The following is a 27,556-nucleotide window of genomic DNA, read 5'->3' as shown; positions in this document are numbered from 1 at the left end:
CATGATTCATTAACTGTCCTTGACCTATCCTCCTTTTTCTTTTTCTTTCTCTTCTCTTTTCATCTCCTCAAAGTACACCTTCCATCTTCTCAGCACGCTCTCTTCACTGGTTAGCACATGTCCATCTCTATCTTCAATCACTTAACCTGCTGCACATCCTTTCCAGCTCTTTGTCTAGCCAACCGTTATAAGGCCTTTTTCCTTCCTTAGTGACCACATTCATTTGCCTTGAATACTGTCCAGGGCTGGACTGGGACAAAAAATCGGCCCGGGCATTTTGACTAGAGACCGGCCCACCAGGATAAAGATTGAAAATGTGACGTCATTCAGGGGTAAAACCGCAAAGGATTCTGGGAACTTGTGGCAAGAGGTACTAGCGATAAAAAGAAACCCAAAAAATGCCAAGAAGCTGTTGTATTATTAACTGCAATAGCTGGTCGCATGACAGCCACGGGAAGCCGACGGGTAAAGAGATCGTTTTTTTTTTTTTATCGGATTACGTCGCTGAAGAGAAATTTTTTAAGCCATGTTTCCGAAGTAAGAGCCGACGGATGGTCTGGATATACCAAATATAACGTCTCAGAACACTCCAGCTCACATGTTAGTCTGCTCCAAGCATTCCCACAAAGGTCAGAGTTTTGTTGTAGTTAATGCGTCATTTTTCTTAACATAATTGGTGATATAGGTTACAAGCAAGTCTGGCGCTGAACAGAAATTGTCGCGCTATGCTCCTTTATTTATTGTGCATAAATAGTAAATTATCCTGACACAATATTGCGTTTCGCTTCTGTTATTATGGTACATTGACAAAAACATATACTTTTATTCACAGGATAAAACAGTTTTTTTGTATCACTAATTGCCCAGTGCGATTACAGCATACAGTATTATTGTCACTGCTACATTTCTGTGATGCTACCAGAAATTATTTCCACTACTACTTAATTACCGTTGAGCTCAAAGGTCCTATTAATAAACAGTTAACGAATGTGTATTTATGAGGACGATTTGTGAGACTGGTAAACTTATGATATGTACGATGGTCTTTCGTTCTACACGGTGCATTTCAAGGTCCTGCACCCATCTGTCGGTAAACTGTACCTGGGCTTGTTGCAGTGATCTGAAGTTACTAAACTTCACGAGTGTATGCACTCACTCCAAGAACCTTATAATTATAAATTTGAGCGTGGTGAAAGTTGAGCAGCACGCTGACGTCTTTTGTCCACTCTGGGTGCTCCTAAGGGTCTGACCCTTTCACTCCTTTGATTTTTTCCTCGTATTTTTCTTTGTCTTTTCGTCGAGTCTGTCTTTGTATGGACCGGCATTGTTCTCCTTTTGTTTTGTACATTCCTTTTTTGTGCGGCAAAGAAAAAACAAGAAGGTATTGGAACCGGAGAATGAACGTTTTGCGGTGCTGCAAACGCTTGCATTTGATGCGGTACTTGGATTGTTTTGCCACGAGTTCCCGGCATGCAATGCGCGAAAATCACGTGATTGCTAAACAAGGGGGAGGGTGCATCCAGCCTCCTCGGCTGTAATTGGTCCAGCCCAGAGTCGATCATGACCAATTGGCCAATCCAACACCTTTCATTATATATACCCTTCCTAAAAAAAAAAAAATCCATCGGCCCATAAAAACAAAAAATCGCCAGCGGCCCACCGGGCCAATGCCCGGTATGCCCGATGGCCAGTCCAGCTATGATACTGTCCCAACAGTCCAGGAGTCTGGAAAACTGTGAAACACAGCTGTGTGCGTTTGTGTGGTTTACTCTCCAGTCAAATAGGGGGCGCTGTTACATTAAATACAAAACATCTTTTCAATCAAAGCAGAAGAAGACGGTAGTTGCGGGAAAACTGAAGCGGATGATTCTCATGTTGGAGGCTCCAAACTGCAAGAAAACAGGTAGTTTTAGGAATATTTATGAATATGTACAGTTATTTACTTGCGCGATCTGTTTCTTCTTATGAGATGTTAGTCTGTCGGGGTGTTTTTGTCGATTGTCCGAGTCTCAGAAGTTTCAGAACAGAGCTAGTTATGTAAGTTACACCCCCAAAACAGAGACAGCTAGCCAGCCTGATGTCGAGATTTAACTACTTTAAGCGACCGTGTACGAACATTAAACGGTGTTTTATAAAGTTGCCAATATATGTAATCAGTGGCTTTTGACTGACTTCACAATGCCGCTTCATTGCGTGGTCGCTGTTTTCAACGTAATGATGCTTTAATATCAGCAGGCAGACTACTTTTTGTGTATAATTGAAGCACTTGTGCCATTTATATAATAACTTATTCAATTGATGAGAAAATAGTTGTGCGGTTTCCACTGAGCCCAGTACAAATAAAACATCGCGTCTCAGACAACATGATTTTCTGCAACATAACCGAATCTATCCTCCTATTGTCCAGATATCTGCCAAGCTAACAGTGCATGCTGTGTGTACAGTGAGCAAAGTACACGCAATGAATAGTTAAACATTCAGTCAACAATAGGTTGTAAAGGTAGGCTCCATGCATTCATGCCAAGCAGGTTGGATTTTATTTGCAGGACCATCCGAGTCATCGGTAGAACTCTTTGGACTTCATCTCATTCAGAATGACTCAGACAAATTCCTTGCACATGCATAGAAGCTTGAACGTGCTACCCCAGTACTGAAGCTACTTCATTACCTCCCAGTACATCTCTGACTTGCTCATTGTGCCATCCATCCATTCGTGGCGGGGTCTGGGGCCCATCCCAGCTGCCACAGGGCGAGCAGCAGGGTATACCCTGCACGAGAATGCCTCTCTGACACAGGGATAGATACAACTGACCTTGATATTAATGTGTTATAGATGCTGATCACAGTAATGTGTACACAGATTTTTATCTCTTAGTCTTTTAGAATCACCATGAAAACCCCAAAAGTCTCAGATGTCAAGAAAGGGATTTCGGCGCTTTGGGAGACTCTGCAGTGTCCCATTTGGTGAGCATTATTTAGAATAAGAGCCTGTGTTAATAATATATAAAATCATTCTTCTGCTTTTGTAGTATTTATTTATTTTTTTACAAGATTTAGATTGTTTTTTTCACGTAGGTGTTCTTTTGTCTATAGCTTGGATTTAATGACTGCTCCGGTATCTACTAAGTGTGACCATCAATTCTGCAAGTAAGTGTCTTCTTAACTGAAAAGCTTCTGTTAAATATGCACAGGCTTCATGCTTATGACTTTAGCTCTCTTTTTCTACCAGATTTTGCATGATGAAACTTTTGGACAAATCCAAACAAAACAAAGCCAACTGCCCCGTGTGTAAAAGCACAGTCACCAAAAGGTTGGACAGAATATATATGCAGATGGTTTAACATGTATTATAATACGTGAAAGCTCATTGTAATTGTTTTTCTGCTTACAGGAGCTTACAGGAGAGCCCTGGGTTTCAGAAACTTGTCGCTGGTTTGCAGGACATGATCCAAGCATATGAGCATGACACTGGCACAAACTGTAAGGTTATATCACAGACTTTCTAAAATGATGTCATGGAATTGGCTTGCATTATGTCACCTGTTAACATTACATCTATACATTTTCAGACTTCACTGGAACATCCCAGCAAGGGCGATGTGCAGGGTTGGAACAATTAAGATTTATTTTTCAAAGTAACGGTCATTTATTGACTCAGTCTGCTCAGATACAGCGTTGCGTATTTTCTTCTATCCAGTGTCACAGGTGCAGAAACTACTAAAGGAGCTCTGACATCTGGAGATGAATGTGGCACTGACATTGACAATGAACAAAATGCACTCTTTGGTGATCTTCCAGAATCCCACTCCTCAACTATTGCAGGTGAAATCTTCCTCAAATCAATTGTCATATTACTCACATTACTGCCAGTGCTTTGGTGTAACATACACTACTAAGGTGTATATTTGCTGCCCACAGTGTGATATCAGCATTTCTACCACCTTTTTCTTTGGGTTGGGAAAAAAAATATGTGTAAAGTCCTTACAGAGGACAGAGTAAAGAGATGGATGTGAAGTGAATATGACTTAATCAAAGCTTGCGAATGAACCTGATTTTCTTATACTGTTTTTTTTTTTTTCTGTAACAGCCCGGAATGGATTTGCAAGACTCATGGGGCTTGAAGATTCCGCTCCTTTGACGACAGAAAATGAAGCTCTGGATAGCGGGCTTGGTGATGCTCCACTAACGTCTGACAAGAAAATGTCCAGCCCCACAGACAACGGGGAACCAGTGAAAGCTGAAATGTCAGACGTTGTGGCGAATACTTCAAAAACGCGTAGGAATAGAGGCAAAAGGAGCCGGGAGAATGCCTCCCTTTATTCATCATTCATTCCAGATGAAAACGAAGACCAATCCCAAAGAAAGTCCTCTAGGAAGAAGCAGAAAAAAGATGTGGTGCCCGACAAGATCCTTGACCATAAGCGTAAGAAAAGTTTAGAGAAGGTTGCAGAGTGGCTCATGAAAGTTCCAGCTGAAGGAAGTCTTGAGTTAGAAAAACCAGATGAAAACTCTGATGACTCTGACAGCTGTTCCTCCGCTTCGACAATAGATATCAGGCAATGCAACAGTGAACTGAATCCGAAGAAAGAAGGGCGGGCCAAAGCCCTCGAAGAGCAGGTGTTTGGGGCTGTCTACAGACGAAGAGTGAACAGGAACGTCTCTCCTCCGCTTAAAGTTTTTACAGAGCCATCGATAGCTGAAGAAATATTGAAGAGTGAAGATGCTTCCAGTGTTAGAGAGGAAAACGGTTTTGCTTCTTTTGCAAAAATAAACAAAAGTAACGTGGAGGGTGAGCAGCAAATGACAGAAGAAATAAATGATGGCAGTGGCATTTGTAAATCAGCAGAACAGATGGAGATCGGGACAGAAATTGATACAGGCATGCATGTGGACGAGTTCAACAACTTTCCAGAAAGTCACCAAAACAGAGGCAGAGATGACGTTTCCAGTGTTGTGCCTGATAATGTAGAACAACAACTGGGGAGGAAGACGAGGAAAAGGACGTGCAATGTTTTGCAACAGGTAGACAGCGACTTACAAGAGCAAGCTCGGGCAAAATCAGAGGGTGGTGAGCAAAAGAAAACTGACAAAAGGAAAGGTAGAAACACAAGATCCGAAAAAGGCAAGCCCTCCAGAGTGCCGAAACCCCTTGTCCTCGTTGGAGTTCAGAATGGGGAAACCACCCCTGTTATTAGAATGAGAGCAGAAGAAGTTCAGGTTCAAATTGAGAATTACCCTAGCAGCGAGGACCAAGTAACTCCTGTCGTTAAGAGCAGTAGGAGAAGCAGAAGACTTCAGCTGTTTGCTGAGGAAGTCCAGGAGGGTCACAAGCAGGTGAGCGAGAAAGCTAAGGCAACTGAAGGAAACAGCAGTGTGGCAAAGCAGCCGGAACATGCTAATGGCGAAGCGCTTGATGATGTAAATAAGGTGGTAAAGTCAGCTAAAAAAAATGGATGTGTTTATAATGAAGACATAGGAGAGATTGAAAACATAGAGTGTGCTGAGAGAACATCGAATCTGAGGCCAACAGAAGCTGTTAAAGAGTTAAATGCTGCCTCAGGCTCTGCTCAGCTAGATGATGCAGCCGTGGTAGGGCCAACGCTTGAAAGTGACAATCAAAACAGTATTCAGTCACAGGCCTCAGTTTGTAAAACTAAATGTACCGAAACAGAAAACGAGGAGGACAGGAACGACAGTGAGCTCGACACGGAGCAACTTCTCAAGAGCTTCAAAGCAACTAAAAGGAAATCTTTCTATCTTGGAAGTCCAGACGTGAAAAGCAGCCGCGGTTCAGACAAAGACGCCATCAAAGAACCAGAGAAGAAACATGAAGATTGTTCTGGTGTTGAATCTGCAGAAAAGGCTTTAGGAGACTCCAGCAAGTCCTCTTATGATTTCATCTCTCCTTCCAACTCACCGGTCCAGCCGAGAATAACTGTTTCTGAGAAACGGGATCCGGCAGCAGTGGAAGCCTTGATCTCTGAACAAAACTGTTCAGGTCGCTTCAGGAGTAGTCCTAGCAGTGGACTGAGTCCTAACAAGGAGGCAAAACGTGGTGCAGAAAGTCCTCCTCTTTCTGTGGTCCCTCAGGTCGTAGATTCTGGTCTCCGCTTCACAGCCGTTGAATGTGACGAGCTAAAGGAAGCCTCTCAAAACACAGAGAGTCGGGCTGACTGTGAGGATGTGAAGGGGATAAAAGATGACGCACCTGCCACTTTAAAGTGTTCCTCAGTCAACACAGCTGAACATAGGGGAGTTCCAGAGTCTTCTTTGACCCCTGATGACCTTATCGCGTCACCGGTCCAAACTATCCACAAAGCAGAGATTAACAGCAACGGTAGTGGAGAGGTCAGCATCAACTCCTCCATCAATAGGAAACCGAGGAGGAAGAGAAAGGCTCAGAGACTGGAGCCTTCATCCGAGTCCGATAGCAGTGGATCCAAAGAAGAATTACCCACTCTGACACAAATCTTTGGAACATCAGCTCGTCCTTCCGCTCAGAATCGGAGCGACTCCGGTGAAGACGACAGATGCGAGGGAACAGCTGATGCAGCAGATCGGTTACCACCTGCATGCCCCAGCCCCGACTGCGTTGATTCCAGTCAAGCATCTGTGGACTTGTTCGGCACGCCAGAAGAATGTAAGACGATTCTCTTTAACTGAAATAGTTTTTTGAAGTTTTATTTTTTTTCATGCTTGCATCAAAGTAGCCTATAAGCCAATGCACGTGTGTGAGTGCTTGCTGTGTGGTTTCCTGCTTCAAGAAGTTAAACATCTTTCCATTATAAGATGTGAAAAAGCTCCTATTCTCTCCCAGCAGGTGACGTTCCAGTAAATGACACCAGTGTTACCATAGAATCGTCACAGTTTTCAAGCGAAGTCCTTGTTACACAGGTAAACGAGCAGGGCCAGAATATCTTAAAATTCTCTCCACAGGATGCATGAAGGAGATCTGGATCTCGATTATGTTCTTATAGTTTCTTCTTGTTTAAGACATCAAAAACACTTTGTGAAGATCTGGTTAAAAAAGCAGTTTTGCTGTGTGTCACAATGGAAATTAAAAGAAAGTCCTCCCAAAAAGTGGAGCTGTAGATCTGGATCCACATCAGCTCTACACGTTGACTTCTAAGTTGAGCCACGCTCCACCTCTGGTAGAAATTTCTTGCCGGTCAGTTCATTTTTTTGACTAACAACTAAACGAACACGAAAACCAAACCGATCATGTAAACTGTTTGGTACATATACAATATTTACATTGCATTCCTTTCACTGGTTTCATATATATCTGCATGAATGTGCCAGATGTTAAAAAGAAAAGTATGTGAAACTTGTGATTCTCATCAAAATGAGATTTGACATTATTTTAAACACTCTAATCTCTTCCGCTTGCTCAGCATTTACCTGGCTTCGTTGTGCTTTCAGCGATGCACCTTCACGTTACGTCCCATAGAGGGCAGCCACCACATTTTCCCCGCACCGAACTGTCAGCCGCCTGGATGACAGACTACCTCGCTCAGTGAAAAATGTCCCCCTCAGCAGCTTTCTAAATTGCATTTCATTTACGTTAGAGGAAATGCCGCCTAGAAGATGATTCTTGTTTTCTACCCCATCCATCTTCCAGCACTCTCACTTTTATCTGTCGACTGGATTTGACTGGGGAGTTCAAGTTTGACGCCCTGGGGTTTAGAAGGGGGGGGGGCTCAGGATTACGCAAATCAGAGGATACAGAGCTTTTCTGTTGTTTAGCAGTGCGTCTTTTTTACATAATCAATGTACTTGCTGTGTAAACTCACAGGAGGAAATTAAAATAACAAAAGCACAGCGTAGTGACGCTGTTGGAAACGGGGCCTGGTGGTAAAAGCTTCCATCACCTGCTTTCTCTTTTGCTTTTTGAGCTTCTTCATGAAAACATTTGACAGTCAATAGATGATCACTGGCTCAAAAGCCACCAATGCCCTTTAATTGATGTGAATGACTGCGCGTGGGTCCCTCGTCACTGACTGACAGTTGTCACTTCTTTTCATGCATCAGTGCAATACGTCAAATATGCCGCCAGCATGTGTCCCTTTATTTCATGCAGTAAAATGCTGCATTGCAGATTTCTGTTGTCTTCTTATTACCACTCTGTGCGTCACTTAATTGTAATTATGAGCTGATATGCTTTATCTCTCTCCCCCCCCCCCTTTTTTTTTTTTTTCTTTTTTAGCAAAAGATAGAAATGCAGAAGGAGCTGGTGAGGCTGGAGAAGCTGATGGCCCTGGTCTCAGAGGTGCTTCAGGAGAAAGAGAGCAGTCCTTCCAAAGAAATCCCCCCACAAACCCATCAGAGCACCAGAGACATGGGTAAGAAGATAATAAGCAGATGCTTATTTTCAGAGATGAAAAGATTAGTTCACAAAAAAGATGAGTAGATAATTATGTGTTTACAGCATCTGAAGGAAAAATATCCAAAACTGATTAATTCCAGACTCTCAAAAGGCAAATACATATGAAGACTGAGTCAGTTTCCCCTGGTAGTAAACTAAATATATTTGAGGTTTGGTAAGATGAAGATGGGCATTTTTCACAATTTTTCTGACGTTTATTGGCCAAAACATGCTGGACAATTTGTAAAGGAAATATTCTGTAGATAAATTGAAACTGAATGAACACAAAAATTTGAAGTATGCCCGAAACAAAGTCTTTTTTTCTGTCTTTTGAAGTATTGAAAGTCATAAAATGTAATATAAATATTGTGTTTGCAGGCCCAGACGCTCACAGACAGCTTCCTCGTGACCAGGACGCAGGGCACGCCGCAGACAGGCAAGTAAAGGATTGTAAAAATAGACTTGCTCAGTGCTGCTGCATAGAAATATCTATACCCACAATCAGTTTTACTCCCTCCTCACAAGATCTCCTCGATCTAAACAAACAGATCGGCAAAAAGTCGTAAGATAAGTCCCAATAGCATTGAAAAAGTCAGTGTTTCTGATTTATTTTGCTCAGTTTCTTTTACCTATGGAAAAAAAAAACCCCTTAAACTTATTCCTTGAAATAATAGACATGATGCAAAAACCACAAATAAACACTATTTTAACCCCTGTCCACCATGACCTCATGAAAGCTGAAAGACATTAAGTCCGTCTTTACAGGAAATACAGGAAATGATTAGAGGAACAGATAATATCACAGCTAAATGACTCTTAGAAAGTTAGAAACCAGTTCCACATGTTAACTGTTTGTTTTCCTGAGTTCCTGGTGTCTTAATCCGTTGTATTCACCTGGTGATTAAAAACAGCCGAGGCTTTAGACGGTCTGATTTTATACCAGTCATTTGTGTGAGTGTAAGTACCTTTGTGTTATAAGTTAACGTTAAAGCAACATTTTGACGTCTCTTTGTGTCTGAGCAGCTCCTGTAACTTTTTGCTGGCAAGTGAAAAAGGATAACTAGATAGATAGATAAATAAATAAATAAAACACTGTCTGTGAAAGACACAGGAGGAATTATGAGTCATAACATCAGAAGGTTTTCTTTGCTTGCTCAGCAGCCTAATTAACCAATCACCTCGCCTAATGTTGGCCTCCAGTCATGTGACAATCTTCGAACTCAAACCTGACTTCAGTAATTAAATACGCCCGCCTCACCGCGCTGCAGTCTTTCCTTAGAGGGTTCTACATATTGTTTATAGATTTTAAAAGGAGCCATATTTCAATACATCTATATTAGCCAGTACAATAACTGGAGTAAGTAGCATGTAATTGGCCTCTTTCAGTCTGTAACTGAAGGAGAAATTTGGCGAGTGTGTGTGTGCGGGCACGTGTACGTGTGTGTTGGTGGTTCTCAGAGGGTGATGCATCTCAAGAGGACAGGCAGATAATCTCACTAATGAACCCAGAATCTGCTTATGCTGTGGAGAATAAAAAAGTCATTACTGACTGCATCTTATATGTCATTTAGAGCACTTAGCGGGAAACTTGCATCGCCACAGTAATTTATCTCTTGCGACTGATTGCGCACACAGACACACACATACAACCTCTCGCCTCCCAGAGTTCTACGTGCTGTCCTTTGGGCGAGAGAGTGGGAGAAATGGCGGATGAGAACACAGAGGGGTTTGGTTATACAAGTTCTAAATGAAAAAGCACATATTCCAGAACTGCAGTAGTGAAATTGGAAAGATTATTTGGCACTGCAGTCTAAGTTTTCAGTGAGCTGGTGCAGGTAATTTAAACGCAGGCACTCTGCCAGAGACTTTGAGTGAAGAAATAAACCCAAAAGAAAACAAAGAAAGGAAACTTTACCAACTTTATTCATTTTGGAGAATAAAAGCATACCTCTGCCGAAAATTATATAAGAATGTGTCACTGATATCAACTTTCTTTCTTTGTCAAGTCCTGGATCAACATTTACGCTGTAGCGTGCAGTAGAGTTGGGAATCCTGATGATAACTGATGATATTCTAATGCATCATGCATGATATAGTGCTCTGCTCAATACATTGCAAGGCAGTCATCTATGAAATATCACAATATCTGTTTAACTGAAGGAGAAGAGTTCAGTTTTAATGATATGTCAGTTCTGTTACTTAGCTCTGCCCCGCTTCTCACCATTTCCCTCCCATTAGCTCTTTTATTTATTTATTTTTGTCCTGATTCATTTGGTAAGATTCACCATCAGCAGACATGAATAGTGACTCTGGTCATTTAAATGGGCTTGGGTATCCATTTAGAGCGCCTGCATGCTTTAATAAAAATACTGATGTTTGCTGCCATCATAGTCTCATCACATGAGGAAAATATTGATATTTTGTCCCAGCCCCGCTCTGCAAACTTAAAGTGTTGCTAGGAATTAGAACTGGAGTGTTATTCAAAGGGGAACAGGCACTCGAGACCTGTGGTACTAATTCAGTTTTGTGCAAAAGTTTTATAATTTCTTTATATGTGTATATGTAGCATGTGTATTATATTATAGGAGATGGGGAAAAAGTGCAGTGATTTATTGAAACATACGAAAACTCACATGGAAATACAGTTTTATGGGGAAGAACTGTACAAATTCAGAAGGTGATTGTGCAACAATTTGTTACACAATCACCTTCTGTTACATTTGAATTTGTAACAATTTCAAATGTAACAATTTGTTACACCTTCTGTGACGCACCGATTGTGAAATCAAAACTTTCACAATCGGTGCATCCCAAATATGCAGGGATCCACAGATCCAACATTGTGTAACAATTATCTTCTGGATACGCAACTGGATACAAAAACCAAATGCAAAATGAATGGAAAAAATAGCAACCAGGGTCCAAAGAAAAATGTTCATAGACCTTTAGAAAGTCTGGAAAAGTACTGCTGAAGACCACTTAAAATATTAGAATGGAATCTGGCTCTTTGGAAGTGAAATACAAAGAACCTTTGCACAGTCTGTACATGCAGGTCAAAAATCCAGGAAATGTAAAGTTAAAACCAATGCATGCCAAGCTTACAGACACATCTGTTTTGCAGGAAAGCTGTTCCAGAAGCGGGACCGAACCTAAACCCAGAACCATCTGATTGCAAAGGTGTTCCCGAACCCAACCCGTCAGAGCCTGAAGGTGACACACAGATGGGTATGAAGTGAACTGTAGAAACATGTTTTTTCAGATAGCTTCATTATTCTATTTGCACATTTAATACCACATGAACATAAAGGAGCAATTTGACATTACTGCAGTTTTTTTTTGAGTCGGTTTGATTTAGCCTGACTGTGGTTGATAAGGTTAATCTCTGATGAAGGATCACCAAAAGTGGTGAAAGAGGAATGGGTCAGGTCAGGTGACTGTGTGTCCTATGTTTTTTCTCTCCAGCAGCGCAGAAGTCTGCGCATAAAGGGGTCGGTGTCAAAGGCACTGGAGTCTCCAAAACACCTTCTTCAACTTCAGCAGCTAAGACTCAGAAGGACAGCAGTTCTCTGTCCGATGGGCAAGAAGACAAAGAAAATAACAGCCCTCCAAAAGACGCATGCAAAGCTAAGCTGGTGCTTGTGTCATCAGGATTGGGCCCAAATGAGCAGGTGACCTTTTAGACAATCAGTCAGTTTGTTTGCTTTTTAAACTTAGTCAGTTTTAGAATAAATAAACTGATATGACGCTGTTGCCAACAGATTATGGTGAAAAAGTTTGCCAAGAGAGTTGGTGCCCGTGTGGTTTCCCAGGTAACACCAGAAGTGACTCATGTCATCATGCGTACAGGTAAGTACAGTCACATGCTCTCCTTTTAGAGTCAAAGGGAGCCACTGGACAAATTGGCTTGATAGGCAACAGAGCAATTAAATCCTTTAGTACTTTAGTTGTTTCTAGCTCTTGTGTTTTTTTTCTAAAAGAACATTTGCAATTAGAAAAGGACATTTTCTTTCTACGTGTAGTTACAGCTTGTTTCGTGCGTCTTTTAAAGCGCTCCTCGGAGATAAGCTCTCTGTTTCTCTCCACCCCACACACTCTCTCCTCCATTTATCCGCTAGTTGCTAATTACCCTCTCTGATAGATTATTTTTAATTTCAAAGCTCGCTGTCTCCAAAGCACCATATTAACTGTCACATTTTAAGAAGTCCTCCTTTTTTTTCTTGTTTTTCTTTCTTTTAATTGCAGCGGTTTCCTGGGCAACTAAAAATAGGAATCGTAGGCCTCTTGATCTTTATGGTTAAATTTTGGGAAAGGAGCAGGAGGTCTCATATTACTGCCATTAGTAGAAAATAAGTTTAAAGCCTTTAAAATGCATTTCTCAGAAGAACTGGCAGTAATGGGCATTTTTGACTCTTACCTGGATTAAAAAGTTTCTGTCTGCCTCTTTCACGGATTTGAAAAGAGAAGAAAAGATGAAGATTGATTTCCTTTAAATCATCAGAATGAGCCAGAGTTGGACATTTTTTCCTGTGCATGCACTGACACGATTGTATTGACTCACCTGTTAGACCATCTGACTTCTGATCTGTCTTGGCTTCCTCTTGTTGTTAGGTCTCCCGATTTATGCCATTTAATAGCAATTATATAATATTATTCTCGACTGGGGAAAGAAACGTGTTTAAGTCATTTTGCACATGTTAGGTTGTGAATTTCAGTTGTACTGTGTGTGCAGTCTACTGTGAATCTACCTCTGAGTACACTGACTTTACCTCGTTCCCAGTTCAGACTGGGAGCATCTCGTCTCGCCACTTAACCAGACTCCGCTGAACTAAAACCTAACTGTTGATGTTTTGGAGCTGTTGTGAAGATGCTCTTAGCTTGAAAGTGCTACTTCAAACTTGAAGTGAGCTCTTTGTGAGCCTGAAAGACTTATTGACTTATTATCACCCAGACGCAATTTGAATTTCACTGTGGTGTTGTTCTTGTCCTTTTCACTCGTAAATCTGAAATATTAGAATAAATGGCTCCTTGCAAATCTCGTGAGCAGAGCCACATGGTAACTGACACTAGTTGGAGAGCAGCTGGATTGCATCAGGCTTTATCCTTTTTGTGGCAACAGAAAGAACAGAGGAAAGGAGAAAAATGTTAGAATTAACTGATTGCTTATTAAAAAGTAGCTAAATAACTCATAACTTGGAACGCAAAGTGTTGTAAGTCTATTGAGTTGCACTGCAACACTGCTACTGATTACATTTGCTTTGAGATAATAAGTCTTGTGTGACTGCAACTATAGGCCATCAGTTAATCTTATTTTTTAATGAAAAAGAATGACTATACTTTGTTTACAACACTTTACCAGGATTTCCATATTAAATTTAAATGTAATAATGATAATACTGCAAATGATAACATATTAAAAAAGTAATTTCTGGCAAGAGTGAGCAGAAGTTATAACCATATATTGTCCTTTGTTTTGCAACAGAAACCTTTTAGCGTTGCGTCCAAGAGCTCAGACGGTTAATAACCTTAATAACATATAATAACCTTTATACTCACTGGTCAATTTATTAGGTACAACTCGCTGGTTCTTCATTCAACCTCCTTCTGTCTTCTTAACTGCCTGAACTCTTCATGGGTTAGATTGGTTGGCAGCACATGTATGATGTGAATCTCCCATTTCATCACATGCCATATTGCTTTATTTGATTACAATCTAGTTAGTGTGGGGGGGGCTTTTGATCACAGTGAACTGCCATGTTCAAGGAACCACTGTGAGATTATTTAAGCTTTGATACATGGCACATTATACAGCTAGAAACAGCCATCAGAAGATGGATAGATATGGACATGTCAGCAAGGCTCAGGTAGGCCATGGTATTCAAAGGATGCTCAGTTGGTAGTAAGGAGCCAGCTGAGCATCTCTAGCCCCTCGTATAGCTCCATGGACTCACACTTAGCAAGTTTGTGACTTGTAGGCCTTAAAAGATACTTGGTCAATTTTACAGTGTATAAGGTGTATTTGTACAATCACCTCATGAAAGAGCTCTCGTATTTTGCATTTCCTTTCATGCGTCTGCTCTTTTTCTCTCTCTGCCAGATGAACAGCTGGTATGTGAGCGCACACTGAAATACTTCCTGGGAATTGCAGGCAGGAAGTGGGTGTTGAGTTTCCAGTGTAAGTATAACTTAACTTAACTAATAAGTAAAGAGTAATTAGTCTAAATTTAAATGTAAAAAACAGCATGGCATGAAAAGGTAGGCTGGAATAAAAGGGTGTTTTACACAGTAAAGTTTTTGTGTGTCAGATAATAAGCTCGCAATCTTTTGCTCTTTTTTTTCTCTCTGTAGGGATTTCTGAGTGCTTCAAACAAAAGAAAGTCTTAGATGAGGTACGCTCGCCCGCGTGCTCGTTGAATCAGCGCAGCAGTGGCTTACAGTCACATCTGTGTTTGTCCCGATGTTGAATTAAGGCCACATGATGAATCTCTGGCTGTGGCTTGCTGTGATATACCACCATAAATGATTAGCCATCCATTTGTTTTAGCAAGTCTGCTTCTGTGATAGGCCAGTGTAATCCAGCCAGGCTACATTTAGTATCGGTATTTCAAGTTATTTTATCCATCACTGGGGCAGTTTTAAGAAGAAAAAAAAAAAAGCATTATATCATGAACACAGAAATGCACTCTTTACGATTAAAAGTTGATTGCTGTCACATTGAAGAATGCTCAGTGTACTCATAAGAGCATACCTGACTCTGGGAAGAAATTAATTACTCTTAACAGACTCTGTGTTTAAATTCAGTCCTGAGATTGAATAATCACTTAGGCTGTTTTTAAAACGAAAATGAAAATAGAAAATAACCGAGCCGAAAATTTTTACGCTAACTGTGAGCTTCATGTTTGCCTATTTGAGTCTTTTTGCTTTCTTCTTAACCAGAGTCCGTTTGAGGTGAGAGGGGATGTGGTGAATGGGCCCAACCACCAGGGCCCCTCAAGAGCTCGGACCACTGAAGACAGTAATGTGAGTGCTTTATTAACTGAAGGGGACTGATAAATATACTCATATAATAAAAATAGAAATTGATCATAAAGCTTCATAGATCAAGTGTGGTATGGATTGTCAACAAACAATAATAACTCATCTCCAGTTATTTACAATTCAATACAAAAGACAACAATATGAATATTCATACATTTGTTATACTGTTTGGTGCGTTTTCAGGGGCTTGAGTCAGTGAGTTGTGCTCCTTTGCAGTGCAGGCATCCTCGTCCAGCAGTTCTTGCATATTATTTGTCATTTGCTGTGTTTGGAGTGTTTCCACACAATGATCTGCTTTGAGGGACAAGCTCTTCGTTTCAGCTGTGCCAGACATCCGTATTTAGTTTTAATGGACTATTATGTGTTGTAAAGCAGTCTTTTAATATAGTGCTACTTTCTATCCAGAAAACCTTAGTCTCCAGGGGAACAGCTGTGACTGGCATATGCAGCCACATCATCAGGCAGTGATCTGGCGGTGCTTTGCATTCGATTGATGGAGCAATATCAGTCGATCGTCTTGATTTAATTGTGGAAAGCTAAAATCTTGATTAAGATTAAAATTCAGTTAATTGTGCAGTCCTATGCCACATAAAATTAATATTATAGCTTTAAAACGGATGTTTTAGCTTGAGGCTTAAAAGAAAATCTAAAAGTACTCTGAAACTTTGATAAGAGCGGTACAGCTACAAAAGGTACAGTTAAAGAGGTGCATAACAAAGATTTCAGGTAGGGTCAAGTATGTGGCTTTGCATTATTGTTACTTTTGAGGAGAAATGGTATTGATGAATGGCACAATAGCTTTTTACTATGTGTGCTTGATTGTTAACAACATAGCCTTATAGCTCCACAGGATTTTTTTAGTTGTAGATTATTTTTGGATGATCATTATATCATATTACCTGTATAATTATTGGATATTATAATTTGCATGCTCACTGAAACTGCAATGCATTCAATTCAGTTTGATTTGTATAGCACAAAATCACCTCAAGTCGCTTTATATTCTGAGGTAAAGAACCTACAAGAATAGAGCAATAAACCCAACAATCGGATGATTCCCTGTGAATCCCACTTGGAAACAGTGGGAAGAAAAAACTCCCTTTTAACAGGAAAAATTATCCAGCAGAGCCAGGCTCTGGGAGGAGCAGCCACCTGCTGTGATCCAGTTACGGTGAGGGGAGGGAGACACACTATGGAAGAGAACCAGAGATTGAATTGGTATTTCTCTGAGTGAATAAGAAAAAGAAGAAGAAACAGTACGTGATAAGAAGTCCCGCAGCAGCTTAGACTTAGTGCAGTTTAACTAAGGGTCACCTGATTCAGCACTAACTGTAATCTTTATTAAAAATCCAAGTTTTAAGGCTAATCTTAAAAGTAGAGATGCCGTCTGTCTCCCAAACAAACTGGGAGCTGGTTCCACAGAAGAGGGGCCTGAAGCCTTAAAGCTCTGCCTCCCATTCTACTTTTTAATATCCTAGGACCCACACGTAAACCAGCAGTCTGAGAGCGAAGTGCTCTCTTGGGGTAATGCAGTACTATGAGGTCTGCAAGATAAGATGGGTGCTGTCTTTCTAGTCCCTGTTAGTCTCTAGCTGATGCATTTTGGAACAACTAAAGAGTCTTTGGGGAGCTTTTAGGACAGCCCGATTATAATGAGTTACAGTAGTTCAGCCTAGAAGTAATAAATGCATGAATTACGTCTTTCAGCATCAAACTGGGACAGTATTTTTTTTTTTTTTGTATACTTTATTAATCGCCTGTAGGGAAATTTCTCTCTGCATTTAACAGATTCACTCAGTGAAGCAGTGGGCAGCCACCAATCCAGCGCCCGGGGAGCAGTGTGTAGGGACAGTACCTTGCTCAGGGGTACCTCAGGGGAGCTATTCGGTGGAGTTGAACCCCCGACCTTCCGATCATGGGGCAAACACTACCTACTGAGTTCTCTCCTCCCCTATTTCTATTTTCTAATGTTTGCACAAATGCAAGTAACCAGTTCTGCATATTTGTTTAAGGTGCACACTGAAGGACATATCATTGTTAAAAAAGACTCTGAGTTTCCTCACAGTGTTACTGGAGGTCAATAATGCTGTCTAGAAAAGGTAAAGATACCAGATTACTACGATTTTTAGGGACGATGTACAATAACCTCCGTTTTATCTGAATTTGAAAGCACAAACTTAGAGGTCATCAGGCTTTTATGTCTTTAAGACACACTGCATTCTGGCTTCATGGATAAATAAAGCTGGGTATCATCTACATAGCATTGAAAATCTAAGCTATACCTTCATCCTGCACCACAGGATTCGTGGCTCTGCCACATTTATATTGCTCCTCCCTAAATCTGCCTTTAAAATACTCAAAGCTTCATTAGTTATATATCCACGAAGATGCACATCTTCTTCATCTGTTCAGTTCATTAGCCCACCAATGCCTTTCCATTCTGTCAGTCTGTTTTACTGTAGCTTATAGAGATTTTACAGCATGTCAACATGTTGACTGGATGAAGCAAATTTGTTTTAGAACACAACAATTATTTAGGAAAACAAAGCAAAAACAGCAAATCGGCGCATTAATTCCTGCTGTTATCGACAGTTACCACTGCTCGTATTTTTTTAAAAGCACAGTGTTAGTCCACAAAGAATAGTCTGTGATTCAGAGAGGAAAATAAAATAAAATGGCCCAATTACAAGCAGCACTTGAACTTGTTTCCTCGTGTTGCACCAGCCTCTTAGCTCAGACCCTGTTGTGAGGAGCTAATTGTAATTTTCCCCTTGGTGTAAGGCCAGCAGGACCACTACTGTTGCCACTGAGGGGGGAAATTAGAAATGGCTAGATGTCATGTTGGCCGTATCACTGCCTTTGAAGAACCTCTGCTAATTGAATTAGCTAGTAATTTCAGGCTTATTTAAGTGGCATGTGCACTGTGCCGGCAATTTGATGGAGCCAGGCAGATTGTCCCGTTCATATTCACTTTCTGTCACCTGCAACTAGTGTGACAAACGGACTAACAGATGAAATGGAGAGTCGGGGAGTCTGTCACCAGAACGCTCTGGAAATCAGTCAAAGAAACTGCGTGAGTGTGTGTGCCTGTGTGTGCTTGTTATCACACTCTAATACCTCCTGAAGGACATTAGCTGTTGTCTAAATTAAAAATCTGTAACAGAAACACTTTTTCATCTCACCGAGCACCTCTGGCTAATGATGATTATGGACGTACAGGGAAGCGTGAGAAATGAGTATTTCTCTCCCCTGTCGCTCGGACATTTATCTTTCAAACACTTCCATCCTGCCACACGCTGTAGATGAGGCCGTGTCATGAGTTTCCTTTCAGTGGTTATCATAGTTCAAAGAAACAAGTTTACATTCCCATTTCAAGCAAGCCTATTGACCCTGAGTGTGATAAAACAGCGTCCCTGGTGTCGAGCCTCTCGTTTTTCTTTGCCTCCTTTAAGTGTGATATTACCTCGGTGACGGTAGCTTTATTTGCACGGTTCTCTTTTACTCATCACTTCATTTACTGTATTACAGTGAGGGCAAAAAATCAACGAGGTCTCAAGGCTTTATTTTACCCAGTAAGTGAGGAATAGATGTTGTAAATTGCAGGATATGCTTGGAGAGGTGTTTCAGCTCTACCACTGTAACCCTTTACACAGGTGAAGAGTTCAGAAACACACTCAGCTGTAATGGTAATAGCAGTGTTGGCTGCTCTCATCCAGTGTTGTTGAGCATTGTTTGAAGGTTAAATCCACTGAGTAAATGTCCTCTTTACTTGCTTTACTCTACATATTTTTGAAAATATTTTAAAGCAGCTTTTTTATCCTTCTTTTAAGTCTTCCTTTTGTTTTCAGCTGCTCATGAAGGGCTTCAGCATCTGCTTCCAGGGGCCTTTTACAGACATGACTGCAGGTAAGAAACATGATGTGACATAAGATCTCCAGAAAGAAAGCTTATTGTGTACTGCAGTAAATTTAGGGTTAAAATTGAACATGCAAACCAGGCAGTGTTATGATATATATCTCTAACACTGTTAGAGATGCTCCAGAGTGGCCAAAAAGCACAGTACTGTGCAGAAGTGTCAAACCACTCCTCATTAGTTGCTGCCAAAGAGCACGGTGGAGGCTTTGTGATGGTTTGGGGCCGTATTTTCCGCACTTCCACTTCTGCAATCCTTTAATTTTCTCCAAAATCGACAGTGCGCCTTATGTATGAATTCTGCTTACTGACCTTGAACCAATTTTATGTCGCACAGGGCGCTCAAAAATCTGTCAAAAATGTTTTAGTACGACTTCGGTAAGCTACGAAGCCGCACCGCTTGATGGATTGTCGGAGCATTACGTTTACCGTAGTCAGGAGCCTTGCGGACTCAAAGTAATCTGGGTCCAAAACTCCGTCCTCTTCAGGTCCCAAAGTCAAACAAACACTGCGGCATCACAGAGTTAAAAACTGTCTAAATTCTTTCATCTTTAATAAAATGATCTTTACCAGGTGTAACAATTAAGTTTAACATCCAGGCACCCATGATAACAGAATGTATTCAATTTAATGGAGTTAGAAATTAGCAGGAAGTTAGCTCTCTAGTTTCCACCTAAACATGATATAGCATGTTCTGACTGAGAGATTTCTGAAAAAAATTCAAACGTACAGCTCTGCTGTCACTTCCAACATAAATAAAGACAAAAAAATAAACAGCTGTGACGTTTGTAGGGTTACTGAAGTTGGGCTAGCTGGTATATAATGATGTGTTACGTGATCGCAAGCAACGCAGCTGTGTTAGCATAACATAAACACAGTGAAGCTGGAGGATGAACGCTAACTTTTTTCCCCTCGATAAAAGTTAACGTGAGGGTTCCTGATGGTTAGGGACAAATGCAATCGCATGGCAGGATGCTGTAAACGGACCAAACTTCAGTCAGGAGAACAACTGAGTTAATTCATCCACAATACGAAGTTGGTCATTAATATACTGCAACAACATGGGAATAGAGCAGCTGTGATAGAATTCAACATTAACGAGTCAATGGTACAGAAGTGGAGGAAGCAAGAAGAATGAGTTGAGTAAAGTTCTGTTTTGTTTCGCTTATAATCCAGTGCACCTTATGTATGAAAACAGACCCGTTCATCGACAGTGCTCCTTATAACCCGGTGCTCCTTATGTTCCGAAAAATACGGTACTTCATTTTTAAGTATGACAGTGATCCTAAACACACTGCCAATGCAGTAAAAACATACCTGGATAGAAAAAACACACACAAACACTTTGACTCTGCTTTGAATTTTCATTGTGCAATGAACCTGCATCTTTTTTTTTTTTTTTCTTTTGCACATTCAAATTTATGCAAACTTTAACTGTCATCTCCACTTTTCTATTTCTATTTTCTGTTTCCAGTTGATTCAGGAACAAAGCTCTAAAACACCACAGGGCAAGCAACACCCACATGGTGCCTCAAATTACTGGCTGCAAAAACAAAGATTTTAAAACTTTCTTTTTTTATAGTTGTCTGAAAACCTCAGGTGGTGTTTTATTGCATTGTTTCCATCTTGCTGTTTGCAATGTTGCTTTCTCAATCAAGAAATACTGTTCTCGACCGCCCTTATTCCATCTTATTGATGCCTCCGTCCTGCAAGACTCTGATAGACACACGGGAGAAAGAAGACAATAAGGAGAGGGACAGTTAAAGTAGCTCACACAGCTTTTGACTGACACTGAGAATAGCTTGAAACCTGTGCTGTTTTTAACCTCTGTCATTTCGGCACTGGAGAACAATGACAAGTGATTCCAGCGTGTGGGTGGGTTGAATACGTACTTAGGAGTCGTGTGAGATGTTTTTGGTGTGGTTTTGTCACATTGCACAGCAGTTGCTATGGAGTCTGGAAATTATTTCTGAACAGAAAGTGGAAATGAGCTTCCAACCATGGACAAAGTCGTCTGCAAGACTCCTTTTCCAGAATGCTCTTGCAGTTTCTGTAAGAGGTTTATAACTTTGGTGCCAAGGATTTAAACTGTTTATGACCTCCCAACACAAGCTTATAAGCAGTTCGGTTGCCCTTCATACAGCATAATTCTTGGCTCTTCCCTTTCAACATGGTTGAATGGAGAGAGAGAGAGATCATGGTTGAAGGTCTCAGGGGGGGTCCTCGTTGCTTAAAACCCCTGAAGGCAGCATTCTTCATTTTCCTTCTTCCTGGGGCTCTAAAAGTGCTCCTGCCGCATCCTCCCCGCTGCTTGCTGGATCGATGAAGCTTTGCTAATGGGTTGACATCTGCTAGCTAGCGTGAGTCGTTTAAAAGACTTTCTTTTCTTTTTTTTAACATGGCACAAACACGGAGCTGTTTTCTTCTGGGATTTCATGCATTATTTAACCACTCGGGTTGATACATATTGATGTTATCTAGAGCTCGCAGAAGACGCTCATCAGTGTTTTCCTGACATGAATGAACGTACCCAGGAAGATGAGTTGTTGATTTATCTTTTTGATGGCACTTGTGGTATTTCCTGTGAGCTGCTGGAATATAAACACAGTTTTCTGAATGAAGTTAAATGTGTGTTGACCGAGTGAACTGCACAAATGAATCTGGAGCAGCGAGTGAATCTCTGACCTGTGTTTGTCCATCTGATCAAAGTAAAGCTTAGCTTGAAATGGGTCTGCTGTGTGTCCCCTTGGGGTTAGAGGCAGTAAAAGCAGATCTGATCATCTTTTATTTTCCTGAAATAGACATTTTCATGTGTTTCCGACAGATAAAATGGAGTGGATGGTGGAGCTCTGTGGAGCTGCTGTAGTGAAAGATCCACTTCTACTCGATGGTAAACAGGTAAGAGTGTCCAGCCGCTCAACTTATAAACTCCACAAAGAGCCACTGCTGTTCTAAATTCATGCTTTCCTCTCTTACTTCAAAATGTATCTTAAGATTGGTTTAAAACTAGATCTAGGATGACTTACACTTTATACTGTAAGGTAAGATGCTACAATAATAGAGAAAAAACCCTGTCTGCAAGCACTTGGCAAAAGTGGGAAGGAAAAACTCCCTTTTAACAGGAAGAAACCTCCAACAGAACCAGGCTCAGGAAAGGGGCAGCCATCTGCCACGACTGGTTCGGGGTGAGGGGAGGGAGAAGGCAAAAAATTCCTGTATATGAAATTTCAGCGTTAATGTCTCTGTTTCACTTACGATCCCCGCGATGCGCTCCATTACGGGTACAAGTCAGGCAGCATTCGGTAAAGCAGATGCCTCCCAGAGCAACTCTTTGTCTCACAAAGCTGCATTAGTGCCTCTTATTTGTCTCCTGGGTTTAATTTCATTTTTGAAAATGACACATTAATGCTGAATTGTTCAGCAGACGTGACACTAATTATGGTTAAAAAGGCAACATTTATTATTACTGACAGTCAGAGATGCAGTAATCACAGTCGCTGCTTAATCAGCCGTGAGTCATTTAGAAAGTTCCAGACAAGATCGATCGACAGGCAAGGATAAAAATACTGCGCTTTAACATTTTGACTGATTGTAAGTACTAAACTGTTTGTTCTATTTGTGCTTCGTTTTATGATGAGAAATTGTTGTTTTTTTCTACTCCTTTTGTTCCGCAGAAGTCCCGGCAGCTCGTCATTGTACAGCCTAAACCAGAGTCATCATCTTCAACTTACAACAGTGAGTCTTGGCTAGAAATAAAAATAAATTTTCACCTTTTAATTAATTTATTTTTTTAATATCTGATCATAACTCACTTTATTTTAACCTAATTGGCTTATTTCTGTCTCTCTCACAAGCAAATAGTCTATTACATGCTTCCACACGCAGAGGTCGTGAAGACAGAGATTAGACTGACCCCGTAACAGGGGTTACATATTCATACACAGCCTCACCGAGGGGTTCGGGCTACTACAGAGACAGACAAGAATTGTGTGTGACACACAGTGTACTAATATAGTTTTGTGTTATTATATAAGATGAGATTTCATAAGCCTTGATATGGTGCAACAAAGAAGTGACACCAAGTGATGACACATTTTGTAGGCAAATAATGGATGGAAAAGATTTTTCATTACAAAATGAGTTTGTGCCAAGGAGTCAGTTGTTTTTGTTTTTTAATATTATGCTCAAATGCTAAAAAGAAAAGGAGACAGACATTTTTCTTTTTCTTAATGTTCTTAATTATTACAAAGTTTTATTTATAGATTTATTGAAAGTTGGCTTTTCTCTGTAACTAGTATTTAGCATTCCAGTTAATTTAGCTGATGATTTAGTCTCTGCAGTGTATTACAACAGTGTGCAAAGAGCTTGTTGGGTTTGAAATGGGTGTGAAACGGCTATATTCACAATAGCTGCTTACATTCACAGTCCACCTGCGTTACTTCGTTTTGATCAGAAATTAGTGATGTAGTTGCAGCCGGACTGATGGAAACCAGTGGAACTGAGTCCCATTCCAGACATATCACAGATGAGTTTGGTTCATCAGGGCAAATTGACTCTGATGGATTACAACATGATGGCAATCTAGCTGCATTTAAAAGAAAAAAAAGAAAAAAAAGAAAAGAAAAATGAAATAGCAGTTGTTTGCAAAGCTTCATCAATCAATCTGAAGTTGTAGGAAACATATTTCCTTGCACTAAACGACCTATATAATTGGCTTGTGATTGAAAACGGGCAACCAGTTGGTTGCCGCTACTCGAAATTGACTGCCGATGTGAAAAAGTGTAAGGCAATCATTTGGGAACCGGCTGCTTGTTGATTACTTATAATCTATTGTGACCGAGTTACAGTAGATTTTACCAGTGAGCTTTTGTTTGTTTCAAAATAAAAGTATTTTATTCAGTTAACCGAATATTAACTAAAGATTTAATCTGATTGTAGAGACACAAAGGGTGATGATGTCTAGTTAGCCAGTGCTAGCCAGTACACATTACTAAGGTCTATTTATTATCTTGTTACATTACTAATGATCGCCAAAAGGGTTAGGCTTTAAAAATAACCCATGAAAGCACCACAGAGACAGAGTAAATGACACCCACTACAGGAGGAAATAGTTGGTGTCGTCACAAGCAAAAACACATTAGCTCTCTGAATGATGCACGTTACACTGTAAAAGAAGTTTCATACTTTCAAAAAGCTTTAGTTTAATTTACGTGGATATAGTATCCTAATACGGACCCATTGCTTGTTGCACTGTTAGTCTCTCACACAGTTCTGGTCTTAAGCATCCTCATGCCCTGCTGAAAAGCTCAGTTTGGGGGAATTTTGCAGCTTTTAAAAACTTTTTTTGTGTACCCGCATGGTGGTGGATCTTACTGCAGGTTTGCCACCCCCAAAATATCTTCATTTTAACAGCGATGCTATCCTATTCAGTCTCCCAAATAAATTTTGAATTTAAATCAATTTATTACATTGATGACTGGGTATGAGATTATCTAAGGGTGAGGTTTTGTATCTAAACTGACTGTAATGAACGAATATTCCCCACAAGCACAGACATCCGGGGCTGCTGTGCATGTCAGCGCACCTGTCTGTCCATCAGTGCGCGGTTTCGAATGCATTTTTTCCGTAAGGACCAATTGGAGAGCGACAGAACGGTGAAAATGGCAGATGCTGCCAACCAAAATGAGACAGGTCCCCAACAAGAGCGAGGAGAGTGACTTTTCAGGGAAGCATGTGTGAAGGGAGTCGAGCAGCAGAGAAATGGCCAAGAGTAAATTTCAGATTGCAGCGTGGGGAATGTCAAAACAAATTGGCCACAGAACAGAGGGGCTGATGTTGCATGAGGAGAGCTGACAGTTTGAAAGAGAAGGGGAGCAAGTAACACCTCGTTTCCCTCCTCATAGCATCCTAATTTGCACTGCTACATATTTAATGTAGCTTTTTCTCTTCCATGTCCTCTGGCACCTATAGAGCAGGTAAACGAGCAGTTCCTCCACTCGTTCACCGCTATGTATCGTCTGCTATCCTCTGCTTGGGCTCCACTGATTGAAATCACTGCCTTTCTCAGTCACCCATCCTTTATAATTCATGGGTGTAAAGGCAGCATTTATAGATATGTGTTATAAAAGACCTTATCTGGAGATGTAAGTACAGAACACTGACTTAAGGACTGTTATTTTGTTTTGTCGGATTTCTGAGAATCAGAATTGAGGGTTGGGGAGCGGGGGTTATTTTAAGGGATTTTGAATGCGGCAGAGTTGTTAGTCCCAGATCTACTGGAAGTTTCCCACACGCCATTTCTGGGAATTACAGAGAATGGTTAAAAAAACAGAAAATGTCCAGTCTTTGGAGAAAAATCCCCTGTTGATATCAGATCATAGGAGAATGGCCAAACTGGTTGTAATCAAAGTGTGCAGAAGAGCATCTTTGATCGTGTAAAACTTTGAACCAGATAGTCTACAGAAGCAGAAGACCGCACCAAGTGCAATTCCTGTCAGCCGAGAGCAAAAAACTGAAGGTAACTCAGTACTAGCAAGATGTATCTAATAGGGTGGTCGCTAAGTGTATGCTTTCACTAAAGGACTACAGCTGTTAGGGTTTGTGTGCTGGAACCTAACCCCTTACATATCGTGGATACAATTAAAAACTTGAGCTACACACAAATAAGTGCATCATCATCCCCTCATAAAAGCTTAACAATTATTCCCCAGCTGAAAATAGTCCCAGATAAATGCAGTGTTATTTTTTCCTAATAGTGAATGTGGCATCTTTCAACAAATGAAATTATATATTCATGTTTGTTTGTTTTTCTAGATCCATATTTTCAGCAGTAGCAGCTGGTTTGGGACTTAGCCGCTGAAAAGCTAGGGTAGTCAGAAAGGCCTGAGAGCTGGACTATTACACTGCAGGAAGATCTTTTCATGGCATTTGCTGAAAATGGAGACAATGTAGAGTAATACAAGCCTCATGCATTAAAATATGAATACTGGTTCTCCTTCAACTGTTAGCTCTTACTGTTATTAGAGCATTAATCATACAGATGTAAAAGTTGGAGACATTATAAGCCCTCAAAGGCTTTTTGTTGGAATTTCACCTGCTCTAACCCTACACCTACACCGCACTCATGTCCTGTTTCATGCGTGTTCACACTTTCAATACTTTATCTTTAGAAGGCATTAACATCTGTCCTCTCTGCAGGTCTTTCCAAACAAGCTACTGTTGTAACCCGTGGTTGGTTGTTGGATACAGTTGCGACCTACACCCTTCAAAATTACAGCAGCTACAGAACATAACCCAAGGAACCCAGAGATCTTCCCACGGCTTCACTATGACCTCTTATGGGGAATTTAACTGTTCCATTTTTTGTTTTTCCAAAATATCCACCTGTTATACATATTTCTGTGTCTCTCATTGTATGATGTATATAAAGTACTCGACTAAAGAGGCCTGAATTGAGTTTTTCTTCCGGTTTTAAAGCACAAATGTCAGTGCTGTCTATGAGGACTATACAATGCCTGTTCAGTTTCCTGAACATGGTTTGCAAACTGCAACATGTTCTGCATTATTGAACAGCCGCTGTGGGAATAAAATGGCACAAAAGATTTACTGTGCTGGATCAGATAAGGGCAGGAAATATTTTGTTTCCTTTTCCTTTTCAAATCTTATCAACAGTCTAAAATATTTAGTTTGCTGCTCCAAAATGGTACTAACATAAAAAAGACTAAAGTGCTAATATTTGCCACGATACAGTAATCTGACGAAGCATTTAAAGGAAATAGATGCCGGCTTTGCGCTTCACTCCTGTGGTGTCAGCGTTTTGTGAAGGAATATAGACGCACCAACTTGACTTGTTAACTTTTAATTAAATTTTATTGCTTAGGAAAAAAAGTATAAACCAAACATTTCACAGATGACTTCATGAGCCTGCTTTCTTCTCCATTTCTTACAAAAATTTGGTGTTTTTATACATGGTACCCTGTTTTTCGAGGATTTTTAATTGGACTGAAGAGCAGTTTATGACCTGGTGAGGCCTGCTCCCTCGTTAGTTCATGAAAAAATGAAGCATACGGAATACCTGAAGTTGTTGGACTTTGAACGATGTAGTTCTTAAAAACTTTTCACTGTAATTTTATGCGGAAAGCCCAGAGAAATGCCACTACAAGTGATGGAGGGCATCACTGGGCTAAAAGAAACAAGACATAACTCCACCACAGAGAGGCAAAAACTTCAGGAGTGCCAAACCAA

The 27,556-nt window shown here is 40.6% G+C and overlaps 1 protein-coding gene across 5 annotated transcripts; it reads left to right on the top strand.

The window, feature by feature from the left end:
* Window positions 1-1,703: 1,703 nt before the first annotated feature.
* On the top strand, window positions 1,704-26,755 carry LOC113028437 (BRCA1 DNA repair associated). 5 transcript variants are annotated; one of them, XM_026178700.1, is made up of 21 exons: window positions 1,704-1,903; window positions 2,876-2,964; window positions 3,094-3,147; window positions 3,230-3,310; window positions 3,392-3,480; window positions 3,570-3,606; window positions 3,698-3,822; window positions 4,088-6,640; window positions 6,818-6,894; window positions 8,207-8,342; window positions 8,744-8,801; window positions 11,487-11,575; window positions 11,831-12,033; window positions 12,124-12,211; window positions 14,460-14,537; window positions 14,711-14,751; window positions 15,299-15,382; window positions 19,249-19,306; window positions 22,137-22,210; window positions 22,987-23,047; window positions 26,510-26,755. In XM_026178700.1, exons 2-21 carry the CDS (start codon window positions 2,891-2,893, stop codon window positions 26,602-26,604), a joined length of 4,155 nt encoding a protein of 1,384 aa, XP_026034485.1. In that variant the 5' UTR covers window positions 1,704-1,903; window positions 2,876-2,890; the 3' UTR covers window positions 26,605-26,755. The 5 variants fall into 5 exon arrangements, with proteins under 5 accessions (XP_026034485.1, XP_026034484.1, XP_026034483.1 ...); XM_026178699.1 differs by having other exon boundaries at window positions 11,828-12,033; XM_026178698.1 differs by having other exon boundaries at window positions 11,487-11,590.
* Window positions 26,756-27,556: the final 801 nt, after the last annotated feature.

This window comes from Astatotilapia calliptera, chromosome 8 (genome assembly GCF_900246225.1).
Source record: "Astatotilapia calliptera chromosome 8, fAstCal1.2, whole genome shotgun sequence".
Classification (NCBI taxonomy): Eukaryota; Metazoa; Chordata; class Actinopteri; order Cichliformes; family Cichlidae; genus Astatotilapia; species Astatotilapia calliptera.
Note: the sequence above shows the minus strand (reverse complement) of the source record. Positions and strands in the feature narration are given on the sequence as shown.

What these genes read in the sequence shown, in the direction of transcription:
- LOC113028437 (XM_026178696.1), top strand. Translation starts at nt 2,891, where the DNA reads ATGAAAACCCCAAAAGTCTCAGATGTCAAGAAAGGGATTTCGGCGCTT. An exon ending in CCACTCCTCAACTATTGCAG is followed by an intron (nt 3,823 to 4,087) that starts GTGAAATCTTCC and finishes TTTCTGTAACAG; the next exon opens with CCCGGAATGGATTTGCAAGA. An exon ending in GTGGGTGTTGAGTTTCCAGT is followed by an intron (nt 14,538 to 14,710) that starts GTAAGTATAACT and finishes TTCTCTCTGTAG; the next exon opens with GGATTTCTGAGTGCTTCAAA.